Below are 23,163 nucleotides of genomic sequence, written 5' to 3'. Positions count from 1 at the left end.
GGCTAATGGCGAAAAGGCAACGAATCAGAAATAACTATATTTATTTTGTTCGGTAAAATCATGCATAATCACTGTGTTCACATCATATCAGTTGAGGAGCTATCGCGGTTTTCGTGACGTCGCGTGACAGAAAGGTGAAGTGGGGGCGGTCCAAAAAAGCTTTTGACCAATCGCGGAGGGCTGATTACTGAATTGGAATAGGAAAAGTTTGGAATAGTTTTACATGATAGCGCCCCTGCCTCGAGCACGCTGTACACATTCTTGTAATTGCGCTTTAGTGACTGGCTAATTAAAATTGTTGCTCTTAATTGCGCGAAAAATAGGTGTGAACTAGGGGCAAACAGTCGGTGCGACCTTGTTCCAGGCGAAGCCGGCGTACTGAAAGCCCTATTGAATTTGCACAGTTGTGTACCTTGTGACCGAAACCGTACACACTGCTTGCATAGCAGCCAAAATGTGCAAGAATGCGGTGCGGCAGGCGACCAAGAGCCGACGCGTACGTATGCCTGGCAACGGCGACCGAAAACTTAGGGCAGCGCAGTGTTGTCGGCATTATGCGACTTCCCTCATAAATTTGGAAAGCATGCCTTTCCAATTACCCACCTCTTTTTACATCCGGATGGTAAGAAAGTTGAGGATATTTGCCTAGAGTTTGCGAAAGTTCGACAAAATAGTTTTTTTCATTCATTTCTTGCAATTTCACATCTCTACTAGCAACCATCCTATGAGTAGGGTCTTTTCTTATTGCTTTCTCAATATCTTATTTTGGAGTAATGCTAGATAAGTGCGTTAAGTGGCTGTTAATAAGCCAAGCGTTAGCTTTCTTTTTATAAATTGTATTATATGCTCTATCATTCCACGAACAGAACAACGCGACGATCACCCGTGCCGTTGATGAAAACAGTAGAAAAATAAATAAAATACCCTGAGTAAACAGACCATTTTATATAAATGCGTTTATTTATAACTTTTCTCTCGCCAGATCATTCACCTCGTTCCACATCAAGCTCATGTCTCGATTGTCGTGAATTCCGCAAGTGTGCGTGCTATAGTGTCGCTGGAAATGAAGCTGCAATTTTCCAGACACGTGTTCCAGAAATACACAAACGCACGCACGCACACACACACGCACGCACACACACAGACACACACACACACACACACACTTCACACACACACGCACGCACACACGCACGCACACACGCACGCACACACACGCACGCACAGCACCAAAGAAATGTTGATAGTGCGCAATGGTCTGGACGTGCTATACCGGACCACGTGCGTGAAAGTGGCACACGCGATGCGCCACAGGTGTGAGCTCAACTGTGTTATGCGCAAAGAGTGAGTTCAGTGAACCTTCACCACGACTGCGGCAAGTGCGAGATGCCGCGCTAAATGCGGTATATAAATCTCAGCAGTCTGCAACTAAGCAGTGTTCCGGCTACCAGCTTGGCCGCCATACTTCGAACCTTCGCTCCCGTGTATACCCGTGTTCCCCGTCATGGCTTCGGTATGGCTTCTTTTGGCTGTCTTGTGCGCGCTTGGCGTGCGCTGCAGGGTGCGTTCTGCAGTACTCGCCGCGGAGCCATTGTCGTTCCAGAGGCCCGATCTCGCCGCCTACCAGGACGTCAAAAAGGTGAGGTCACTGGGATATCAACAGTTTGACGGTATGATCGACTTCCAGGTGACAAGAGATGTCCAGGCATTCAGAAAGCTGTGCTGAACATATTGCCTACCCAACATGCTTGATTTTCCGGAGTTTCAGCACTTGCTAAAGTGCCTCGATGGCAATAACAGCACGACTAAATCGCTTAATGCTCGATAAAAGTAAATCCGCTCGAGTCCAGCTAATAGCAAATATTCTAAATGGATTTTCCTGGAAGTATTAGCCGCGCCCGTCATTTTTCTGATGACCTAGTTTCGTGGCTGCTGTATGCTGCAAAGCTCGACCGTTGTCACCGTGCGGTTATTCAGGACTCTAAGCTTGAACAATACTCTTCATCGTTCAGCGATTATTGAAAGTAAAGGTTCACTTTGCCGCCACGAATAGCAGCGCTAGCGGGCTTTTGTAGCCCAAGATATTCGTCCGGACGGCATTCCCAAGAGTCATGCAGCTTTGAAATCAAAACCTACACCGAGCCTCTTCCTGCGGCGACGTGCGCTTCGAGCTGTAAACAAGTGCTGCAAAAATCGGTAATTCACTCTCACATCTTCGCGACAAGCCTCTAAAAGAAGTTCAGCTGTACAATGCCCCACGTTCGCAGCACCTTGAAGAAAACTCGTCGCACGGGAAACGTGAAAGATCCTATAGAAGTAGTGGAACATGCTGTTCGTCGAAGCTGATGATAAATGTCCACGCACGAAACCATTGAGAGTGTTCGTTGCTCTGTTCGCGTTGGATTCTCGCTTATATATATATATATATATATATATATATATATATATATATATATATATATATATATATATATATATATATATATATATATATATATATATATATATATATATATATATATATATATATATATATATATGTATGTATATATATATATATATATATATATATATATATATATATATATATATATACATATATATATATATATATATTGTAAGCACTATTAACGTACTTCGTCGTTTTCATTTGTACATAGCCGTCATCATCTTCCCTGTTCTTCGACTTCCTCGCGCGTGAGCTGGGGGCGTTGCCTTTTGTGGAATAAACAGCGCTGGACAACTCAATCGGTCTCGGTATTATAAAGTGGTGGAGGTACGTCGAGATCCCGACGTCCTCTCGCGTTCCCGTCCTCCCCGGAGCTCCGTTCCGGTCGCCACCTGCACCCAGCTACCCCTACAACAATGGACACTTCCAACTCCGGCTCTTCCGGCGCCTCAAACCCTAACGCCCAGACGACCCCACCTGCGGCGCCCTCTTGGACTGTGACGAGCCCTCAGCGCGATCCCCCTGTCTTTGCGGGACTCCGCGGTGATGACGTAGACGATTGGATCGACCACTACGACCGCGTGAGTTCTTGCAACAAGTGGAACGACATCCAGAAATTGAGGCACGTCGCCTTCTACTTGACGGGTGTTGCGAAGACGTGGTATTTCAACCACGAATCCGACATCGCGGATTGGTCCACGTTTACCTCAAAGCTGCGGCAAATCTTCGCTTCCTCGTCTGGCCGTGCAGAAGTCGCCAAACAGAAGCTGGGAACGCACCGCCAACTTCCCCAAGAGTCTTACACCTCATACATAGAGGATGTCTTGGCTCTGTGCCGCCGTGCGAATCCTAGCATGACGGAAGCCGAACGCGTTCGCCACATCTTAAAAGGCTTTGGGCCTGTCGCGCTCAACGCCTTAATCGTGCAATATCCGGCTTCTGTCCAAGACATCACTTCAACATGTCAACGCCTCGACGAGCTGCAGCCTATTCGTCTTCCAGATGACAGCAGTGAACCTCAGGTTCCTCATTCTCCAGATCTACGTGCTCTTATCCGCACCATCATCCGCGAGGAGCTTCAACTACAAGACCTAAAGCGTCCCCCTGCTGCCTGCGCACCAAACCCCACCTTCGACTTGCGCGAGGTCGTAAAGCAGGAGTTGACAGCGATGACTACACCCACGACGCATCTTGCTCCGGTAGCGCGCTCCACACCTACCTACGCGGATGTTGTCTCGCTACCCACCCCTACCGTGACTTCCGTGCCTACTGGCGTTTCCTATGACCATATGGCTTCGATGGGAACCAGAGCACTTGTTGCGCCATCGTACCCTCAGTGGCGTCCACCTCGTCCGGTTTGTTTTTACTGCGGTCTACGCGGCCATATATCTCGCTTCTGCCGCCGGCGCCAGCAGGATGAAGGGCGAGGCTATGCTGAGCACGAAAGAGACCGCACTCGCCGATCCGACGACTACTATCCCGGATCGGACTCGTTTCCTCAACAGCGTTCTCCATCTCCTCCAACTGCTCCCAATCTGCCTTATAGTTCCCGTTCGGCCAGACGTAGTTCTCCATCGCCTTACCGGCGCTCTACATCACCGCTTCGCCCCACTTCCCATGTTGTCGACCAGCACTCGGAAAACTAACTGTTGCAGTTTTTGGAGGGGAAACTGCTTCTTATCGGTTTTCAAAAAGTCCTCCTGTTTGCCCGGCCAACATGCTTTCTGTGACTGTCGAAGGTGTTCCCGCGTCAGCTCTCATCGATACCGGTGCCGCCGTTTCTGTTCTTCGGAGTGATCTGTGTTGCCGGCTGCGTAAAGAAAAATCGCCTTATCTTGGACCTATTTTGCGTGGTGCTAATAATGCATTCATTCACCCTGACGGACAGTGTACTGCTCGTGTTCTCATCGACGGCATACGCCACCACATCGAGTTTATCATCCTTCCAACGGGTATCCATGAACTTATACTTGGTTGGGACTTCCTACATTCTGCTTCAGCCGTCATTTCATGTAGAGAGGCAGTTGTCCACATCATGGATACAGAGCTTGAACCTGTTGCGGACTCTTCACTTTCATGCGTGAACTTGGCCATCGCTGCAGACTGCGTCCTGCGTCCTGGTCACGAAGACGTTGTAGCCGTAACATCCAGTCAGATCGCCGACGGAGACACCCTAGTCGCCCCTTCTTCCCGCTGTACTTCTCGCGGAATTCTCATTGCCACCTGTCTCGTCCGGTTTTCACGCGGCCGCGCCCTTCTGCCTGCTTGCAACACGACCGCAGATCCTGTGATGCTGCCCAAAGGGATGACTGTGGCAACCCTCGCCGACACTCAACCTATCTCTCTAGTCACGCTTTGCCCATCTTCATCGCCAGCACCAACCTCAGGTTTGGATGATTCTTTCCCTCCTCCAGCCATTCTTGGTTCTGACCTAACAGCCGCGCAGTCCGAAGCCTTAATGGTGGTCTTGGCAAAACACAAAGCCTGTTTCGATAGCTGTTCCCCTGTGTTGAGCCAAACTCCTGCGGCTACACACTGCATCGAAACCGATGGTTCCGCTATAATACGACGACGCCCCTATCGTGTATCGCCGTCCGAACGAAAGGTCATTGAACAACAGGTCGCTGACATGCTTGCGCGGAAGATAATACGACCTTCATCTAGCCCATGGGCGTCTCCCGTGGTCCTGGTAAAGAAAAAAGATGGCTCAGTTCGCTTTTGCGTGGATTATCGAGCGCTCAATAAGATCACACGCAAGGACGTATATCCAATACCTCGAATCGACGACGCTTTGGACACACTACAAGGGGCGGAGTATTTCTCCAGCCTTGATCTTCGATCAGGATATTGGCAAATTCCGATGAACGAGACTGACAAAGAAAAGACCGCATTCGCTAAACCGGATAGCCTTTATGAATTTAACGTGATGCCTTTTGGCTTTTGTAATGCTCCTGCCATATTTGAGCGCATGATAGACAACGTACTTCATGGTCTAAAATGGAAGACATGCCTCTGTTATCTGGACAATATTGTCATCTTTTCGTCTGACTTCAGCCAACATCTTAATCGATTAGACGAAGTTCTCAAGTGCCTTGCGAATGCTGGTCTCCTGATCAATACAAAAAAATGCAAATTTGCAAGCAAAACAATAAAAGTATTGGGTCACGTCGTTTCAAAAGATGGCATCCAGCCTGACACGAAAAGATTAGTGCCGTTCTTCAGTTTCCTCGCCCCCAGCAACAGAAAGATCTACGTAGTTTCCTCGGCTTGGCGTCATGTTTTCGTAGGTTTATACGCAACTTCGCAGCAATAGCAGCTCCTCTACACAAGCTACTGGTTACCGGTGCCTCTTTCACGTGGACTAGCGACTGCGAGTCGGCTTTTCAAGCTCTTAAGCGGCATCTTACTTCCGTACCAGTGCTTCGCCACTTCGATAATCGTGCCCCCACCATACTCCATACTGACGCAAGCGCACAAGGTATTGGCGCAGTACTTCTGCAACGTAATACAGCATCTAAAGAGCAAGTCATAGCATATGCCAGCCGAACACTTTCTCCAGCTGAGCGGAACTACACCATTACAGAGCAAGAGTGCCTGGCTATCGTTTGGTCGATTCAGAAATTTCACCCATACCTTTACGGCCGCCACTTCACCATCGTCACCGACCATCATGCTCTGTGTTGGCTGTCATCAATGAAAAACATGTCAGGACGCTTAGGACGCTGGATACTCCGCTTGCAGGAATATGACTTCACTATAACGTACAAGTCTGGAAAGCGCCATCATGATGCAGACGCATTGTCTCGCTGCCCGCTCTCACTCTCTCCAGGTAACGTGCCGTCGTCTTCCCAACCACGTCGTTCCGATGCTACGCCTGCCTCTCACCAACTTTCGATAACGCCCCTGGACCACGTTACGCTTTCATCACGCTCTGATTTCGTCTCACTTCAGCGGGCCAACTCCTACTGTCGAGCTCTCATGGATCGCCTTAGTGGGTTCGCCGAACCACCAAACAGCCGCTTGCGACGCCAACTTCGACAATTCCGCCTTCAAGGTGGCGTGCTACACCGCTACAGTTACTGTAAGCACTATTAACGTACTTCGTCGTTTTCATTTGTACATAGCCATCATCATCTTCCCTGTTCTTCGACTTCTTCGCGCGTGACCTGGGGGCGTTGCCTTTTGTGGAATAAACAGCGCTGGACAACTCGATCGGTCTCGGTATTTTAATATATATATATATATATATATATATATATATATATATATATATATATATATATATATATATATATATATATATATATATATATATATATTGCAGCTTTACAGCAGTACAGCAGCAGGATGAAATAGGGAAACAGTGTATGTTGCCGTAGTTTCATTTCCCTTGACACAAAGAAAGTACACGTTTATTGTCGATTAAGGGCAGAGTTCTTCACCCGTGATGAACAGTTTTTTCATGCAAGAAGTTATCGACGCTTTTAAGCTGGAGCGTCCCACCTCTTTCTTACCACTGATGCTGCACAAGCTCAAAAAGAAGGATCGAAATGGTGACAAGCGATACGCCTTGAAAACGGTTGCAAAAGGTTGTAGTTTATACTATGTGCATGCATCCACTGATCGCAGTGCACGTCTCCTGGTGCCACCTGGTATGTTCTCTACCGAAACCAGAAAGAAGGATCCTTCGGAGCGCATGACAACTGCCTGGGGGACACCCAGATGAGCAAGGTGGTCGATGCGAAGGGCCAGTTCCGCGTGCGCTACGGTTATGGCCACGAAAGGTGCGTATCGACTCACCTTCGGTGTCACGAAATTAGCGGCCTTATAATGCCGCTGCAGGAAATCACTACAACCGTACACGTTTGCGCAGTCTTATATCATTATACGCAACTTTACTGAAATGTCAACCCTATCAGCTACACATTTGAGTCATAATTTGAACCCTCTCGCTGTAAAGCAGGACGTTTGATTGAAAACGAGTTTTAGGAGAAAAGCCGTGCCAAAACTGAACACTCGTGTTCGCGCTTGCCGCTATTGTATACGAATAGAAGAACAAAAATGCTTGCGTATTCATATATTTCTGGGGAGCCGATGCGTAAGATCCTACTGTCCCATGGCAGGCTCCACCGCTCAAGCTACGGTTATACATCTTCACGTCGAGTAGGGTGGATGGGGCAGTCCGTACTGTCACGTACGAGCGAAATGAGCCGCACCACTTAATTATACCAATTTGCGCTGACGGCCCATTTTATCCCACGGGCAGGAGCTCTTTCAAGCACTCAAACGGCGCTTTTATTCCCCGAATGACGTTTACCAAAATATAGGGTGCATTTTAAGCGCAATAATCTTGCTGTTATCGTTGGAGGTTTTACGTAATTACCGGGTGCCAATCTTTCCCATGTGCTGTGCGTTGACAACCGGTGTTGAGACTTCTTGCAGTGAGCAGTAATCGTCAGCATGTGTCCTGTAAAGTGTTGGCACCATACAGAAATACTGACCGTATGCGTAATGCAATTGCTGCCGGAATAAGCCAGGTTTATTGCTGCAGGGCATGACAGTGAAAAGTGTAAAGGCTGCATCGCAACCGACTACATATCGGAGGAAGGGCTCGGGCAAGCTTACTTATACTGTGTAACCAAAAGAACTTCTTTTTAATAATACGATTAATGATGTTCAAATGGCTGGGGGCCGCTTCATAGACTGCAGGCGTCACAGAAATCAAATGCAGTGATTGCCTGGTTCGCCGACCCATAGGTTCGTTTGCCGGCGACGAAACTATTCTGCCGTTTATAATTCATATATCATTGAATTCGAGCAAATTTCACGTAACGTTAGCACACTTTCGTCTACACCCGACAAATATTTTTCTTCAAATGCAAACAGAATGAATTACTTATCTAAAACAGGCGATATTCTGGCAATTTTTATAATAACTGCTCTCAATAGTTGACGGAGAGAAGTCCCGCCAGCGGAGGCACCGCTAAACGAGGTACATTTCCTTTCAAGGAGTGAACGTTGACACAAGTCTCGTGGCAAGTGGTGCAGTGAACAGTAATACATGAAGTGCTCGCAGTTTATCCAATAAAACACTATAGCCTTCATTTCAACACAAACGCTGCATGAACTCCAAAATGCCGCAAGTTCAGAAAAAAAAGACAAAACGAGCGAAAGAAATCCAGGCGGAATTGAGAAATAAGCTATTCGGCCATGTGTTGCCCATGTGCCAATAAACATCTCCCGGCAACAAGTTGCTAGCTGATTCTTTGCGCATTGAGTTTCAGCTTAAGAATAAAGTCGTTTTCTTAATCTAGTCAGAATGCTACGTTCTCATGCCCACTTTACAAAGCACGCTCTGCCCTGTGTAGTTCTATGATTTTCAGAGCTTGACGCCCTTCGTTTGCGTCTTTACAGGAACGCTACGTTCACATACAAGTCTTCTGACGGACGAAATTTTAACATCTTGCAGACTCAGTTGGATGGCGGTGAGTAATATGTGTAGCCAGATGGTTCTGGTTCTCACGCTCGTCAATAAGTGTGTGGAACGAATAGAGCAGGTGAAATGTAGAAAGAAAAAAAAATTCGCTATTTCGTCCCGAAAGGTGCAGCACCGATTCCGATAGCAAATTAGTGGATAGCTGTGCGAAGTACGGATAGCCAGTTTAGCAGCCTCACAAACTTGTAAACATTCACCCCGACGCGACCGAGACGTCGAAAGCACAGCGCATACGCAGCTACCGGCACTACGCGTACTCTGCAAATACCGCAGATCGTTTTGAAGATGAGGCCTGCGCGGACTCACACTTTCGCAACAACGCAGATACTTTCGAGACACACGAGCACCGGCAACTTGCCCTTACGGCATCCGCCAAGGGCGTCTACTACGGCATCCGCCAATCGCGTGGCCAAAGCCATAGCAGACGCTGCAGTTCTCTCGCCTCTGTTCGTAGCGATGGGCGAGAAAAACATCGAGGCACCCTAGCAGCCGCCGAAGAACACTTCCGGCCCGCGTCCCTCGCTCGCGTAAGCGAGATTGAACCGCGTTCGCTGGCTCACCCTCGCAGGCTCTCGCTCGCACATGCAGCATACGGCGTGCGACGACGATTTTATCACCCTTGGACTTTATACGGAACGTCACGGCGACGCCGACGGCAGCAGTGCGCCTGGACAAGGGCCTGTGTTGCGCTTGTCCCTGTCGCCCTTTTGTGCCCCGCGTCTACTCTTGCGCTAGTCACTTCGTATCCATATAATTGCTATCGCAATAAAACATCTGCTACCGGCTTAGCTTGTATCGCGGATAACTTGGGGCTATTTTCCCACTTTCTCTCGTTTCTTAGTTTCAACCAACCCATCGCTCACCGAAGTCGACGAGAGAAGAATAGGAACGAATAGGGTAGCTGCAAACACACTCTAAACGACCGAATGGGATGCTTCAGGGCAGCGTTCCCATGGAATCACGCACTCTTAATTCAAATATTAAAACATGTTTACTGAACGATTTCTAATTACAAGGCCTTTAGTACACAAACATTATCCTCCTGGAGGAAGAGGACTGATAACCGAATCGAGCAGGTTTCCCAGCTGTATATAGTGCCAGAAGCCTTGTTTTAACCGTTTTGCCTACGTTAGCACGGACACCTTGTATAGAGGTGTGAATTTTACGTTTCATTGCAAGAGCAATGACAAGCACATTTGTGACGCGTTCGCCCAGTCGTACTGTGATGCTGTCTATACCCGCATGAGCGGCCCGCACGAGGCGAATCACCACGTCTCGAAGGGCGCAAAGTGCGCTTGGCTGCAAGAGCGACGAAGCTAAGCGCTTGCACCGTGACGGTCCGCTCAATCGGCGTCGCTCTCCGCAGGGCAGCGCTGTGGTTTCCGCCGCTGGCAGCAACGTTGCGCACACTCAGATTAGTATTCCTGCCGAACGCACGTGCGCTGCAAACAAGACTGTGCCGCATACGATGGTCTGAACGAAACGGTGGGAACAATTCAAACTAAATATCTCATCGTTTCACTGGGTGCGCCCCAACACCGACGGTTTTCCTTCGGTCTCGTCTCGTGCAGCACCGAGTTGCGATGCCGGCAACGTAGCTGCCGGCTCTCCTCTTAAAACCGCTGTTCGACGCTTCACCGTGCTCCCTCACGGGTTGCAGAATCAAGCGTCCTTCCTTTCTTTAGATCACTATCATCAAACCACTGTTCGGAGACGCCTTCAGCGAAATGCTGTACTTCACAATCGCTTTCAGTGGCGGCACTCTCTTTAGTGGTAGTAGGTGTTCAAGGTCTCTGCTGCCACCTAACCCTATTCTGACCGCGTTTCTTCTTTATACCGGGAACTCCGGCCATGTCCTCTAATATATCTACATACAGCGTACGATAGCTATGAGCACAGAGACTATCAGCCCAGACATGCATACTCTGACCAGTGTATCGCGCGAAATGGATTTGGTTCCAAATATAATGGGCCGACGATTACGCTTCATGGTAATGCGATCATTCAGCACAGCTGCTACCTTATTTGAAGAACAGGCAGTCGCATTCAGAGCACGCAGTGCCGAATGGAGGCGCACACCGCGATCCGCTGCTACCGATCCGGCGCTCCGGCGACGCACCATCTAACCATATTGTAGTGGGTCCCCGCCGCGGAGAGCTGGGGGCGGGGGAGAAGTAGCAACCATTACATATCGTTTCTTCTGAGCTGGGATGAGAAAATGGATGAATAACAGGGGCATTGAGTAGAGGACACAAACTCATTCACTCACAGACAGGCTTCAATGTGGATGCACAAGGTTTTGGTGCGAAGTAGAAGTAAGGGGACGAAGCGCTATAACTGTTTCCCGAGCCACCGTTATGGCACTGCCCCAGGTAAGGTGAGTATAGGGCAAGGGTGAAGCCGGGAGAAGGACAGCCATGCGCAAGCACTACCAGAGGCGACAAGAGTCACGCGCCCCGAAAACGGGGAAGCGAGAGACACCGCTGGGAGAGAGACCCGCTACGCGGAGACGGAGGAGCGGAGAGCCGTGGATCACGCGCGAGGTGGCAAGGAACGCCCGCCGCCGGCACCGCAACAGTGCCCCGACAGCGGGAGAAGGGAAAGCGAGGGCGGAGTGGACGGTAGCATCGAGAGTTACCGCAACGGCGCTGGCCGGAGGAAGCGAGCGAGAGGATAGGCGAAAACACATAATCCGGCTTTGTAGGACAAGGACAGAGCAAGGCTGGCGCCGTGCGGGAGAGGTGACGGAAGGAGCGCGCTGGCGCCGGCTACGGGGCTCGTTACGGCGAGGCACAACGGCGAGGCCGACGGCTATGCAAAACGCGGGAACAGGCTCTAATGAGCTGCGCTATGAAATGCGTGCGATAGAGTTCGGTTTCATGCTTGTTTTCTGTCTCGTTACATGCAGTTTCTGGTGTAGGAAAGTACGACATGCTCTTCGTGGACTGTGCCCACTGCAAGGTCGTGAAGGACCAAAAAAGTAAGTACACGCTGGTTAACTGTATACATTTAGGTTTCAGGATCTCTAAACTGCATCGTATGAAAGACGGTTATTGTTTAAAAAGGAAGGTATTGCCCTTTGTGTTGTATATCACCTTCTACGTCGCATGACGCATACGCACTACACAAACAGGAAGCGTCTGTGGTTGTGGTACAAGTACAATAAGAGGTGCGAATGTGTTAGATAGGCGAAGGTGGGTTAAGCGCCCGCTGATATTTGCTGCTTTTTACCACCCTGGTGACATTGAATAAGTCAAACCTAAGTGAAGCGAGAGTAAGAAGACAAAAGTTTATTTTAAAAAAAATGAAGGAAAGCCCTGTATATGCTTCAGGGAAAAGTCCTTAGTATTGTTACATATAAAGTATTTGTTGTGATTAGTGCTAGCTTTGAAGACAATATTGTACAGAGCAAACATACAAGACATATGGACATATAAGACGATGGACATATACCTACATGCCACTGGCGTACAATTATCTGGATTTATTAGTCAGGTAACAATATATAAGAACTATGCAGAAAAGACAAGGTTGAGAATGGTGTGTATCATTGTATTAACGAGGCATTCCTGATCCACAAGCCTGCAGATACCTCTGTAAACGGACCTCCACAGCGCCGCGTTCACTTGCGCGCATGTATTCACCACGCCTTTCCTCTCCCTTTTTTTTTCATCTCTCTCTCTCCCTCTCTGTCAGGAATAATATTTCACATAAGCTTGTAAACTAGCGCACTCTCTCTCACTGTGTCCTGTGTTTTCGTTCTGGAGAAATTTTTTTTCAGAAAGAAACGTCGAATATTTTCAGGCCGCTCACCCAAGGAGAGATGTTCATATATGCGTGAGCTTCCATAATCTCTGCTCTTCACATGCAAACAATTTTTGCATGCTAATCACTACATGCCGAAGTTTTCCACTCATTTTTTCGTCCCGTTTGCATATAAAGCAGTTTTGAGGTTCCCATGATAAATAACTAGAAGTTACCGTCTGCGTACGTTATGTTTTGTTTAGTCGCTCTGGAACCGCTCGGTACAACGGGCGTTAGAGAATCGCATAAAACTTGGAATATTACTGCAAGTAGGTGTTTTGCCAATACTAAATGGCAGGATCAGCTGTGCATTTATATATGACTGGAAGCTTAAAATAGATGGCTGTTTACATAAAATATCCCGCCCCACTTCGCAGGCCCCAAATGTCTGCTTTCGGTGCGAGAATCCTCCCTCCGGCACGGCGTTCCCCAGCATTGCCACTTTCTCTACGACCTGCTCTGCGGGACATCGTCGAAGTACCAGGTCTCGGACTCCAGCTGCCTCGACCACGACGCGAAGATGGGCTAAAGGATTTCAGAACGAGAGATCTTTCGCTAGCACAGACCCTTGGATACAGAACAGCACATAATAAACCGTTCGCACGAGGATCAAGTGCACACATCTTCGGCTCTTACGCTATTTCTGTTTACTGTATGAACCTGTCGGCTCAGAAGGACGTTCCGGGGCAGGCATCTGTGATATGTTTTGCACAGGACGTAAAGCCGACATAACGTGCAAGAACATCGCTTCGTGGCTGGTAATGCGTGGGAAACGGCACCGGGCTTGGACTTGAATAAAACAGATGGCGTGCGTGATTCGACCATTATTGGGGCAGAGGGACGTTCCGGATGAATACGGGCTTGGGAGGAATGCGGGCTTAGGGAGGGGGGGTATTCTGTTAGTGTACACCTAGTGAACATGTCGACTTTGTCTGCTGTTAAAATGTGATTTGCTGGCCTGGGGTACGTGAGACAAAGAGACAGGCGCTTCAGAAGCCGACAAAATGGACGTGTCGACTAGGTGGACATGTAGAGAATACCCGACCCTCTAGGGCCGCATCACACTTATAGAAACGCCAACTCCCTCCCCACCTCCCTGTTGGCCATTGCGCGAGACAGCTGCTGCTACGTCGCTAGAGGAAAGGGCATATGCCATCAGTGTCCGGAGTGGGTGGAAGACGTGAGTTCGAAATCATTGTCACCAAATTTGTCGTGGCCTGAACGGACAGTCATCAGCACCGATAGGTTTTCATTCGAACTGGTGTTTTTAATGCGATTTGCACTTTAGGGACAGTCACGCATATTTCGGAACTATCTATATTCCCGCCCATTTGTCTGTCTGGATCTAACCATGTTCCCACCAACGTGGGTTGCTGGGTAGTGCATAGTCTAATGGTATGCTGCTGTGTTAAGTGGAGCGGGTTCCAAACCAATCCTCGCTTACAAATTAGTTTACTCGGTATGTGCAACAGCATATGCGTCTTCTTTCAAGCTGTTTAACGGCAAGTTGGTTCACTGGGTTTGTGCCACTGGGTAAGTGCGAATGGTGAGTGTAGATAGTGAACTTCAGTGCCAAAAAAATTATTTAAAATTTGTCCGAATCGAACCTGGTAATGCATATTAGTGCGATCTCTTCCTAAGATATATTAAGACATGCGCCCGGCACGAACTTCTAGGTGGCGCCGCTAGATGGAGTACCGTTTCCGGATGTAAGCGTGAGAGAGGAGTTCCGCTGCAGTACGTGCCTTATACATGACCGAACATGGCATCTCGCTACATCGTTTCAATGCTAACAGTATCAACGTCGGCAGTCTTCGTAAGATGTTTCCTGCCAAAATTTTATTTCTGTCTCTATAGTATTGACATTCGGCTCGAAAGGTATAGTAATACATATTGCGTTCTTAGGCGTTCCGATTTGTTGCCCAGCTGTTTACAGGCCGCGTTTCCTTTTTTTCAGAGAATAACAACTTCGTAAAAGTAGCGTTAATGACGAGAAATAGACACCCGAGTTCAAATCTCGCAGGGATCTCAGAGTTTTCCTAGCACAGAAGTCCCAATGTGGGTATAGAACGTTCTTTCATGGGCACCGCCATGTTGCGGACAATGTGGTGCCATCTATGGGCAGTCGGCATACCGGCTTGGGCGAGCACTTCCTGTTGTATGCCAGGAATACGCTCGACGGCAGTTTGTGACGGTTGTTCTAGCATCGCGCGGTTTATTTAGTGTGACCTAGCGTCGTCTACATGGAAAACTGTTCTTAGAAGCGTAATGAAGTTTTTAGGTCGGCATGTACGGAATTTTTGCTGTTGTTCAGACGGACGAAGCACCGAGCCCTATATGTGTGCGCGTGTTATTATGAGATAACAATCATCCTCAGAGATCAGTTTTCCATTTCAGAAAATTTCTTTCACTAACGTAACCTTACTGCAGCATTCTCACTGTAGTTCTATGCTGTGGTTTAGCAGCAATGAGTGGTTCCGAAACATGACAATACGAGTAACGTGGATACCGTTCTGCTACAGAAGAGGTTGTGCTGCTTCTTCGGCATGCATTCAAATTGTTATCTGTAGGTACATTCCGGGACAACATCTTTGTTCGATGAGGCTTTCACCAACGACTAAAATCGTTTTCGTTATTAATAACAGCAAACTGTACAGTGTGAATCACACTTGTCGAGTGGTCGAATGAACGTCTGCGCACAGTGCGAACTTCCGAAGCAGTTTTAGATGCTGGGTTATAGACAGGCTTGTTCTATATAGAACATGGGCCAAGCATGAGGAATGACCACGCCATGTTTTATTGTGGCGTTAGCACGTTTTACAGCGTGAGCTGTTATGGGCTCATTCCAATATCCGTTACGGTTGGCGATGTTCTCCACCGCCACCATCGGCGTCCGTCGCAGCTATCGCAGGCTTCTACCCACAATGGGGTAATGGCAAGAAAAATGGTAGGATTGTCTTGAGGAAGAAAAAGAAGGTTAACGAGACGTATACAAAAGTTCTAGAAGGAAAAACATGTATGGTATACCTAATTAAATCGAGCAGGCTAGGTGAATATGTCAACGCCGAGTTTCAAGGTGGATGCCAATAACCCATCATCATCATCATCATAATCATCATCATCAACAACAACATTGTATCGGGAAACTTGTCACGTGGTATTAAATGTATTCCGCGTAGCGCTGATGCGTACGCACTTTGCAGTTTAGTAGTATATCATTATACCAGGTGGCACGCCCGGTAGCAGTTGCACAGGCAGCGGTACAAGGTAATAAGGTTGGCTATGTTTCCTCTCAAGTGTGCTTTTCTACACACTTTCAGGGACTGGACAAGAAATTGATGGATAGTTTTGAGGAAGAAGGGGAAGATTAAGAGGAAGCTTTAGCTCCAACCCAACTCCGACGCGGCCTATTCGAATACATGTAAAACGCAAAAACGGATGGATGGAAAAAACTTTAGTGGAAAATGGACCTGCGAGGTTGCCAGCCCAGGCTCAGGCCACCCGGGCATTATGTGCGGGGAGGAATAGCCTTTCCACCTCTGCCCGGGCCCGCTAGATAGCCCATAATTGGTCGTGTAGTTCTGAGCTAGTCAGAGCGCTTAGCCATCGCTCGTCGAGAAGGTCCGGTTCTATCTTGTCCTCTACATATACTGACCCGATCTGTGTGCACTTCCATAAGATGTGTGCCATGTCTACGTGTTCATGATTGCAGAGCTTGCAGCTCGCGTCTGGATATTGTGTTGAATTTATTTCCTTTAAGTGTACTGGGTTTTAGAACATTCTGGTTTGCAATCTTCTCCAATGTTTCTTGAGACCTGCCGAGTTGTTTGTGGGGTTGTGGGTATGCTTTTCTTTGTTTCCTGTAGTGTGTCAGTATGTCGTGTTACGTGACCAGTTTGTCGCTGTCATCTTTTATCGTTTCTTCGTCGCCTTCGCCTCCTCCCTCTTATCCATCGCCTCCGCCGCAGTCCTTCCCCCTTCCTCGGGGGTTGCGGGGTGTTGGGCCGTCACTATCCGTGCCGCGGTGGGTTAGTTTTCGCGCGACTCGGTGGGCCTTCTCGTTGAGCTTGGGAGGGGCATTCATGGTAACTTCTCCCATGTGTGCCGGGATCCATTTGAGGTATTTGGGTGCAACTGTGCCGTTCTTAAAGTCTTCTGCTCTGCGGTTCAGGATTTTGACCGCCTCGGTGGAGACCCAGCCTTTTGTGAAATTCCTAATAGCCGTCTTGGAGTCGCTGATTATTGTTCTGATTGTTGCCGACCGTTGATTACAGGCAATGCAATAGCCGTTTCTTCCGCTGCCTCCGACGATCATGGTCCTTACGGAGCCCGCAGTCACGGCCTTTCCGCTCGTGTATACGACCGCCATCGCGAAGAGGGAGTTACCTTTGTCAGCGTCGACACCACCATTGGTGGTGTCACCACCAATGGTGGTGTCACCACCAATGTGGTGTCAGCACCGACACCACATTGTGCACGGGGTGTATGCTCTTCGGGATATTTTCTGTGTTAATGGCGGCTCGGATGTCTGGGTGAATCTGCATCTTGGGACAATTCATTCCGTGGTAGTTTATGCCGATCTTTTCCATGATTTCTCTGCCCGCCTTGGTTACGGAGAGTCTTTCGAGTAGCGCTATCCTCTGTGCTTCTGCGATTTCCTCCAGCGTGTTATGTACCTCGAGTTGTAGTAACCTTTCGTTTCTTGTGTATTGGGGGAGACCCAGTGCTGTTCTGTACGCTTTTCTAATGAGCGCGTCGATCTTGTCTTTCTCAGCCTTGTTCCAGTGGACGAATGCCGCCACGTACGCGACGTGGCTGATCGGGAAGGCCTGAAGAGCCGTACGACGTTTCTTTCTTTAAGGCCCCTCCTGTTGTTGGAGACTCTGTATTAGCCCAATGGTCGCCGTGAATTTCTTTTCCAGGCGTGTAATAATTTCCGTGTTTGTTCCCCTGGCTTCGATCCAGACACCCAGGGCTCCAATCTTTTCGACCATGGGTATCTCCGTGCCTTTCCTCGTGGTTAATCTGATTCCCCTTTTGTGTAGTTCCGCTACGTCTCTGGACGGTTTGCCGAGCCTCCAGGGGCGGTAGAGCAGCAGTTCCGATTTCTCCGGCGACCATTCTAGTCCGGTGCCTTCCAGATGATTTTCTATTGCCTCCACCACCCCTTGAAGTCTGTTCTCCATATCGCTCACACTTGCGTCTTTTGTGGTCCAAATCGTATTGTCATCTGCATAAACGGTGTGCTTAATGCCTTCTACTCGGTCCAGTTTTTCCTATATAGTTCGATCATGACGAGGTTGAAGAGCATCGATGACACGACGGACCCTTGCGGTGTGCCAGCGCTGCCCATGTCCATCCGGATACTCTCCTCCTCGTCCAGTCTGATTCTGGCTGTTCTTCCCGTAAGGAAATTTCGGATAAAATAATACGTTCGTTCGCCCCGGCCGAGTTGCGCGATTCTGTCGAGGATGGCCGTGTGCTTGACCTTGTCGAAGGCCTTCTATAGATCACATCCAAGTATTGCCCTCAAGCCCCGCCCCGTGATTTCTATGACTTGCTCCTTGAGTTGTATCATGGTGTCTTGGGTAGAGAGCCCTCTTCTGAAGCCAATCGTGTTGCTGTGGTACAGGTCGTTTGACTCCCGGTAGCCGTTAACTCTACTCAGGCAAGCGTGCTCCATCACTTTACCAACGCAGAAAGTGAGAGATATCAGCCGCATGTTCTGTATTTCGAAGAATTTACCCGGCTTGGTGATGAGGATCACGTCGGACCTCTCCCATTCGTCGGGTATCCCGCCGTTCCGCCAGGACTCGTTGATGTAGTCTGTGAAGCGGCTCGTTGCCTGGTCGTCCAGGTTCCGGAGCATCTTGTTGGTCACTTTGTCGGATCCCGGAGACGACTCTGTCTTGATGGTCTGCAGGACCGCCTTGATTTTTTGCTGGGAGAAATCTCTGTCGAGGGCTTCGTTGGGAGAGCCCGAGTAGTTCCGGTGTTCAACGGCTGGAGGTTTCTCAAGGTACAGCTTGACGATTTCATCACCCATTTCACGGATGTTTCCTTTGTACTTGTATCTGAGCTTGGTCATTTCCGCTTTCGCCGCTGTCTTCGTTCCCGACGGATCCAGCAGGTGCTTGAGGATCTTCCACGTCTTGCCTTTGTTGATGTTGCCGTCCATGGCGTCGCATACCTCGTCTCGATCCTGATTGCATAACTGGGCGCAGTGTGCTTCGATGGTCTTGTTTAGTTCCGCGTTGTTGCGTCTTAGATTTATATTGTGTTTTTGCCTTTGCAGCCGTTTCTGGGTGGATTTTTTTTGCTTGTACGAGGTGCGCGAGCCTGCTGTCCATCCGCGGAGAGTGTCCACCACCTTTGTCGTCGTCTTCATGTTCGCGTCGAGCCTCCCAGTCGTCCTACGCCATCTCGGTCGTGGCCTTTTCTACGTCTCGTAGCAGCTCTCTGTTCCATTCTTCTATGTTTCTTATGGGTCCCTGTTCTCTTTCGTCTCTGATTTTGCTGAATTTGTTCTAGTCTACTAGGCGCAACTTATGTTTTATGCCCTTCGTAACGCGGGCCTCTCCTAGGGCTATGCTGAGTATCCTGTGATCGCTCCCCAGGTCCTCGAAGGTGTTCTCCCAGGTCATTCTCCCGCCTCTCCTGCATAGCGTTAGGTCTAGTGTGGTGTCCCTATGGGGGCCCGCACCCACTATGGTGTGTGAGACCGGCTCGTTGAGAAGGGTTAGGCTGGCCTTTTTTATGAGGTCGGCAAGATCTTTTCCCTTCTTGGACGAGTGTCCATATCCCTACTGCATGTGTGAAGCGTTGAAGACCCCTCCGATGACGAACCTGTTGTCGCCGGCGATGGTCAACGTTTCGTTCATTAAATTTTCGAAATTGTGTGTTAGGCCCCTTTTGGACGGGCTGCCGTAGAAGTTCAGAACGAAAGTGCTGCTCTCCTTCTTGCCGCGTGGCACGACTTCTATGAGGATGTGGCTAATGCCCGTAATTTTTCTCATAATTCGCGGGATCGCGACCAGTCCTTTTTAGACTAATGTGGTCACGGCTATGTCCCTCGCCGTCCATTTTGTGTGTTGTTTGTGGGTGGCGTACGCGGCAATTTTGGCATGGTCGAATGTTTCCTGGAGAATGATTACGTCGGGCTTTTTTCTTTTCGCGGTCAATTTATTGTGTTGTGTCATTGTTGCTTTTTTGTTTGAGAAGCTGCGGCAGTTCCACTGCCAGATGACGAGTCTTCCCTTTTTGGTGCCCGCCATCTTTACGAGATCTTCTTCTCCAGCTCTGCGAGCCACCTGTCGTACTTTAGGGGCTGCGCCTTCCTCTCTGCCTCGCTGTCACTAATGCGCGCCGCCAGCATCTCGAACATTTTCTCCATTTTGTCAGAGAGCTTGTTGAGCATGTCCTCAAGGACGTCATATTTTTGTGCTAGGTCGGGGTCTCTTGACCTCCTGTACCGAAGCGACCTGTTCGTCGGTCTTGATCTCCGGGATTTTACACTTGGAGCCCAGTGGGTGTGCTACATATGCTAACATATCCACTTCCTCCTCCATGGCTTTGGTGGATGGGGTGGAGACGTAGGCGAAGGTGGCTGACGGGGGCGACGATTGTGTCTGCATTTTGGTAAGTATTTCATTAAGTGTTTTCTGTAGTTCGTCAATATTTTTTTGGCTGATTGGCGGTTTTGTTTTTTTGCATTTTCTAGCTCCTGTCTGAGTAGCTGGTTTTTCGTACGATATTCCTTCACGCGTTCCTCTATGTGTTCGTACTTGCCCCTACCGTTACTGGTATTGCCGGAACTTCCCGATTCGCGATTGGCCACTACGTCTGACAAGCTCACCTTTGCTGGTGTCGTCTGTTCTTGCCTCTTCCCCTTCGTTTCGGACTTCGTCCCCCTCGAGGCGGATATGGACCCACTCGCGGTCCTATCCCTGTTCCTGGACCTGGACCTCGAGGTCGGTCGTCCCCGCCCTCCCGGCCTGGATCTGGATCTGGATCTGTCCTTGGACCTGGACCTCGAGATCGGTCGTCCTCGCGCTCCTGGCCTGGACATGGATCTGGATCTGGATCTGGAGCGGGACTTGAATCTGGGTGCGGGAGATGGTTGTGTGTGGTTGCTTTCCCCGCCGTCGGAGTCTTGTGCGCCGGGTAATCACAAGAGTTCTTCCTCGTTTCTTCTGGCTGCCCATCTTCTTAGGTTTACCATGTACGGCGTCTTGTATTTAGCCCTGCAAGTCCGGTCCGCCGTGGGGTGAGCTTCTCCGCAGAGCTTGCATTTAGGTGTGCATTCGTGGTCTTTCAACGGGTTTTTGCTGCCGCACGCCGGGCACAGCTTATCGTCCGGTCTGGGGCACACATGGGGTCTGTGCCCGAGCCTTCCGCATTCTATGCAAAAGTCTATTTGTTTCCGGTAGAGGGATACTCTCATCATGATGTTGTTGAAGTGCGCCCACGCGGGGACCCTGTGGCCCTCGTACAGTAGTATCACGGTGGTCGTGCTGCCCAGTCTCTTGGCGTACGCCAGGGAAGGGTTCCTCACGTTCACGAGTGCGTGCACGAGCTGGTCTTGTGTGTAATTCAGGGGAATGTTGCGGATTATCCCCTTGGCCATCTCTTCTGGGGTTCCTGATTTTCTGGGGTTCCTGATTCCTTGATTTTAGCGACTTTTGTCGCTATCATCTCGTCCGGTGTGCTTACCACCAGGATGTTTTGCGTGTGGTTGGGGCATATCGTGATGATTTCGTCGCTGCTCACTCCTGCTTCATTGCGTATCGCCTCGTCTAGGCTGGCGCTGCACGTGTTTCTGATGTTCAGCCCGTCTCTCGGACTTACGATTATCTTGGTGTCGTCTCTAGGTAGCCTGGGCATCTTGCTTGCTCGTAGAAGCTTGTTCACTATGCTCTTCCTGCCTTTGCGCGTCGGGCTTCTCCAGCGGGTGCCTTGCTTGTCTGCCTCTTGGGTAGCATTCGCACGGCCCTTTCTTTTGTGCGTAACTTCAATCCTTCCATCCGCGTCGCCGTCCTCGGCTCGGCTCGCGGGATCATTTCTTTCTTCTCTTGTCTTGGTATTCAGAGTTTCCCCCACATATTCCTCGTCTACCTGCATTTCAGAAGTGCTTCCGATCCTCTGGCTCACACCGCGACACCGTTTTCCGCCCTACCGGGGGCCGGTAGGGGTCCGCTATAGGCCTAGTCGGCGTTAAGCTTAGCCGGGCTTCTCACTTCGAAAAATCTTCGAAAAAGGTCGCTCACCCCGGGTCTCAGTGTCCCTGGGTTCGAGTCGATTTGCGCTATCCTATGGTAGTCGGTTTTCGGGTATTTGACTCGATAATTCTGCGTAAAACATTCATAAAGGCAGAGCCGTCGCGAAGTGCGTCCGCAGCGCTGGCACTTCTTCCGCAAAAACATTTTTCTGACATAACCCCTGGACCGACTTTAATGACATTTATTGCATTCGAGAGAGAAGTTTAAATTCTAGTGACCGTTGGAAGCAGAATTTCAATTCACGTATTTAATTTTGTTGCAAGAATTTTCAAATGTCTGAAATTTGAAAAAAAAAATAGAAGCACGAAGTTTACAATTTCATAGCTCTGCATCAAGAGAAGATATCGTGGTTCTGTAAACAGCATCCATTAGACCATTGAAAGAGGACAAATTCGATATGTGATTTTATATCTTGCGTGAATTTTTTACGTGTTTTACAAGGGTTACGCAAAGGCTGTGTTTACATATCAATAAATTTTTTGAGATTCATGTTTTAGCATACCAATTTTGTCACCTGTAGATGTACTATTAGATGCAACTCACAGAAGTGCATTATGATTTTTCGTTGCTTAGTTACAGAGTTCTAAAGTGGATAGTTTCGTTTCTCAGAAAATTTTCTATTTTTGACAATTTTTTATAAACATTGAGGACCTAAATTGAAAATTCTAAGCCGACAGTCACTAGATTTTAAGTTTTTCTTTGAGTGCAACAAGCCTCACCTAATTCGGTGCAGTGGTTGATGAGCAAACGAATTCTCCTTTTACATGTATTTAGATAGGAGCACCCGAGCTAAGGCTTCCTCTTCAGGAAAGATGCACACAAAAACGCTGGAATTAAAAACATGTATGGTATATCTGAATTAACCGAGCTGGCTAGGTGACTATGTCAACGCCGCGATTCAAGGTGGATGCCAATAACCCGTCATAATCATAATTATCACTAGCATGGTATCGGTCCACTAGTGACGAGATATTAAATGCATGCCGCGTTGTGCTGATGCCTACGCACTTTGCAGTGCAGTAGTATATCATTACACCAGGTGGCACGCCCTGTAGCAGTTCCATAGGTAGCGCTAGAAGGTAACAAGGTAGTCTATGTTTCATCTGAAGTGGGCGGCTTATACCCACTATGAGGGA

General features: G+C 48.9%; 4 protein-coding genes across 7 annotated transcripts in view; 3 read left to right on the top strand and 1 right to left on the bottom strand.

Moving 5' to 3' along the window:
• LOC135913255 (neprilysin-like) overlaps window positions 1-23,163 on the bottom strand; it is a 170,116-nt gene that overhangs the window by 102,916 nt on the left and 44,037 nt on the right. Inside the window, exon 1 of one of the 3 annotated variants that reach the window (XM_070538389.1) lies at window positions 11,215-11,281. The exons of the other annotated variants lie outside the window; for them this stretch is intronic. The gene's annotated coding sequence lies outside the window, so the exon portion shown is untranslated. Of the gene's footprint in view, window positions 1-11,214; window positions 11,282-23,163 lie in introns of those variants that run through there. 3 annotated transcript variants of the gene reach the window in all.
• On the top strand, window positions 1,304-8,942 carry LOC135913254 (uncharacterized). The gene is made up of 4 exons (XM_070539384.1): window positions 1,304-1,344; window positions 1,561-1,639; window positions 7,079-7,233; window positions 8,864-8,942. The coding sequence occupies exons 1-4, from the start codon at window positions 1,304-1,306 to the stop codon at window positions 8,940-8,942; spliced, it is 354 nt and encodes a 117-aa protein (XP_070395485.1).
• LOC139046629 (uncharacterized) lies at window positions 2,823-6,605 on the top strand. Its single transcript, XM_070538392.1, has 2 exons — window positions 2,823-4,836; window positions 6,279-6,605. Exon 1 carries the CDS (start codon window positions 2,866-2,868, stop codon window positions 4,093-4,095), a length of 1,230 nt encoding a protein of 409 aa, XP_070394493.1. The 5' UTR covers window positions 2,823-2,865; the 3' UTR covers window positions 4,096-4,836; window positions 6,279-6,605.
• Window positions 11,506-23,163, top strand: part of LOC135913252 (uncharacterized) — a 35,848-nt gene continuing 24,190 nt past the window's right edge. The window contains exons 1-2 of one of the 2 annotated variants that reach the window (XR_011514456.1): window positions 11,506-11,925; window positions 13,127-13,570. The gene's annotated coding sequence lies outside the window, so the exon portion shown is untranslated. Of the gene's footprint in view, window positions 11,926-13,126; window positions 13,571-23,163 lie in introns of those variants that run through there. The other variant, XR_011514457.1, reaches the window with a different exon arrangement.

Source organism: Dermacentor albipictus, chromosome 5 (genome assembly GCF_038994185.2).
Source record: "Dermacentor albipictus isolate Rhodes 1998 colony chromosome 5, USDA_Dalb.pri_finalv2, whole genome shotgun sequence".
In the NCBI taxonomy this organism is placed as follows: Eukaryota; Metazoa; Arthropoda; class Arachnida; order Ixodida; family Ixodidae; genus Dermacentor; species Dermacentor albipictus.
The sequence above is the reverse complement of the archived record's forward strand: the minus strand, read 5'-3'. Positions and strand labels throughout refer to the sequence as shown.

Bases quoted from the DNA above. Each gene is read 5' to 3' on its own strand.
- LOC139046629 (XM_070538392.1), top strand. From the start codon at position 2,866: ATGGACACTTCCAACTCCGGCTCTTCCGGCGCCTCAAACCCTAACGCC.
- LOC135913254 (XM_070539384.1), top strand. From the start codon at position 1,304: ATGCGCCACAGGTGTGAGCTCAACTGTGTTATGCGCAAAGA. The intron at 1,345-1,560 runs GTGAGTTCAGTG...CGTGCGCTGCAG, and splicing joins AACTGTGTTATGCGCAAAGA to GGTGCGTTCTGCAGTACTCG. The intron at 7,234-8,863 runs GTGCGTATCGAC...GCGTCTTTACAG, and splicing joins TACGGTTATGGCCACGAAAG to GAACGCTACGTTCACATACA.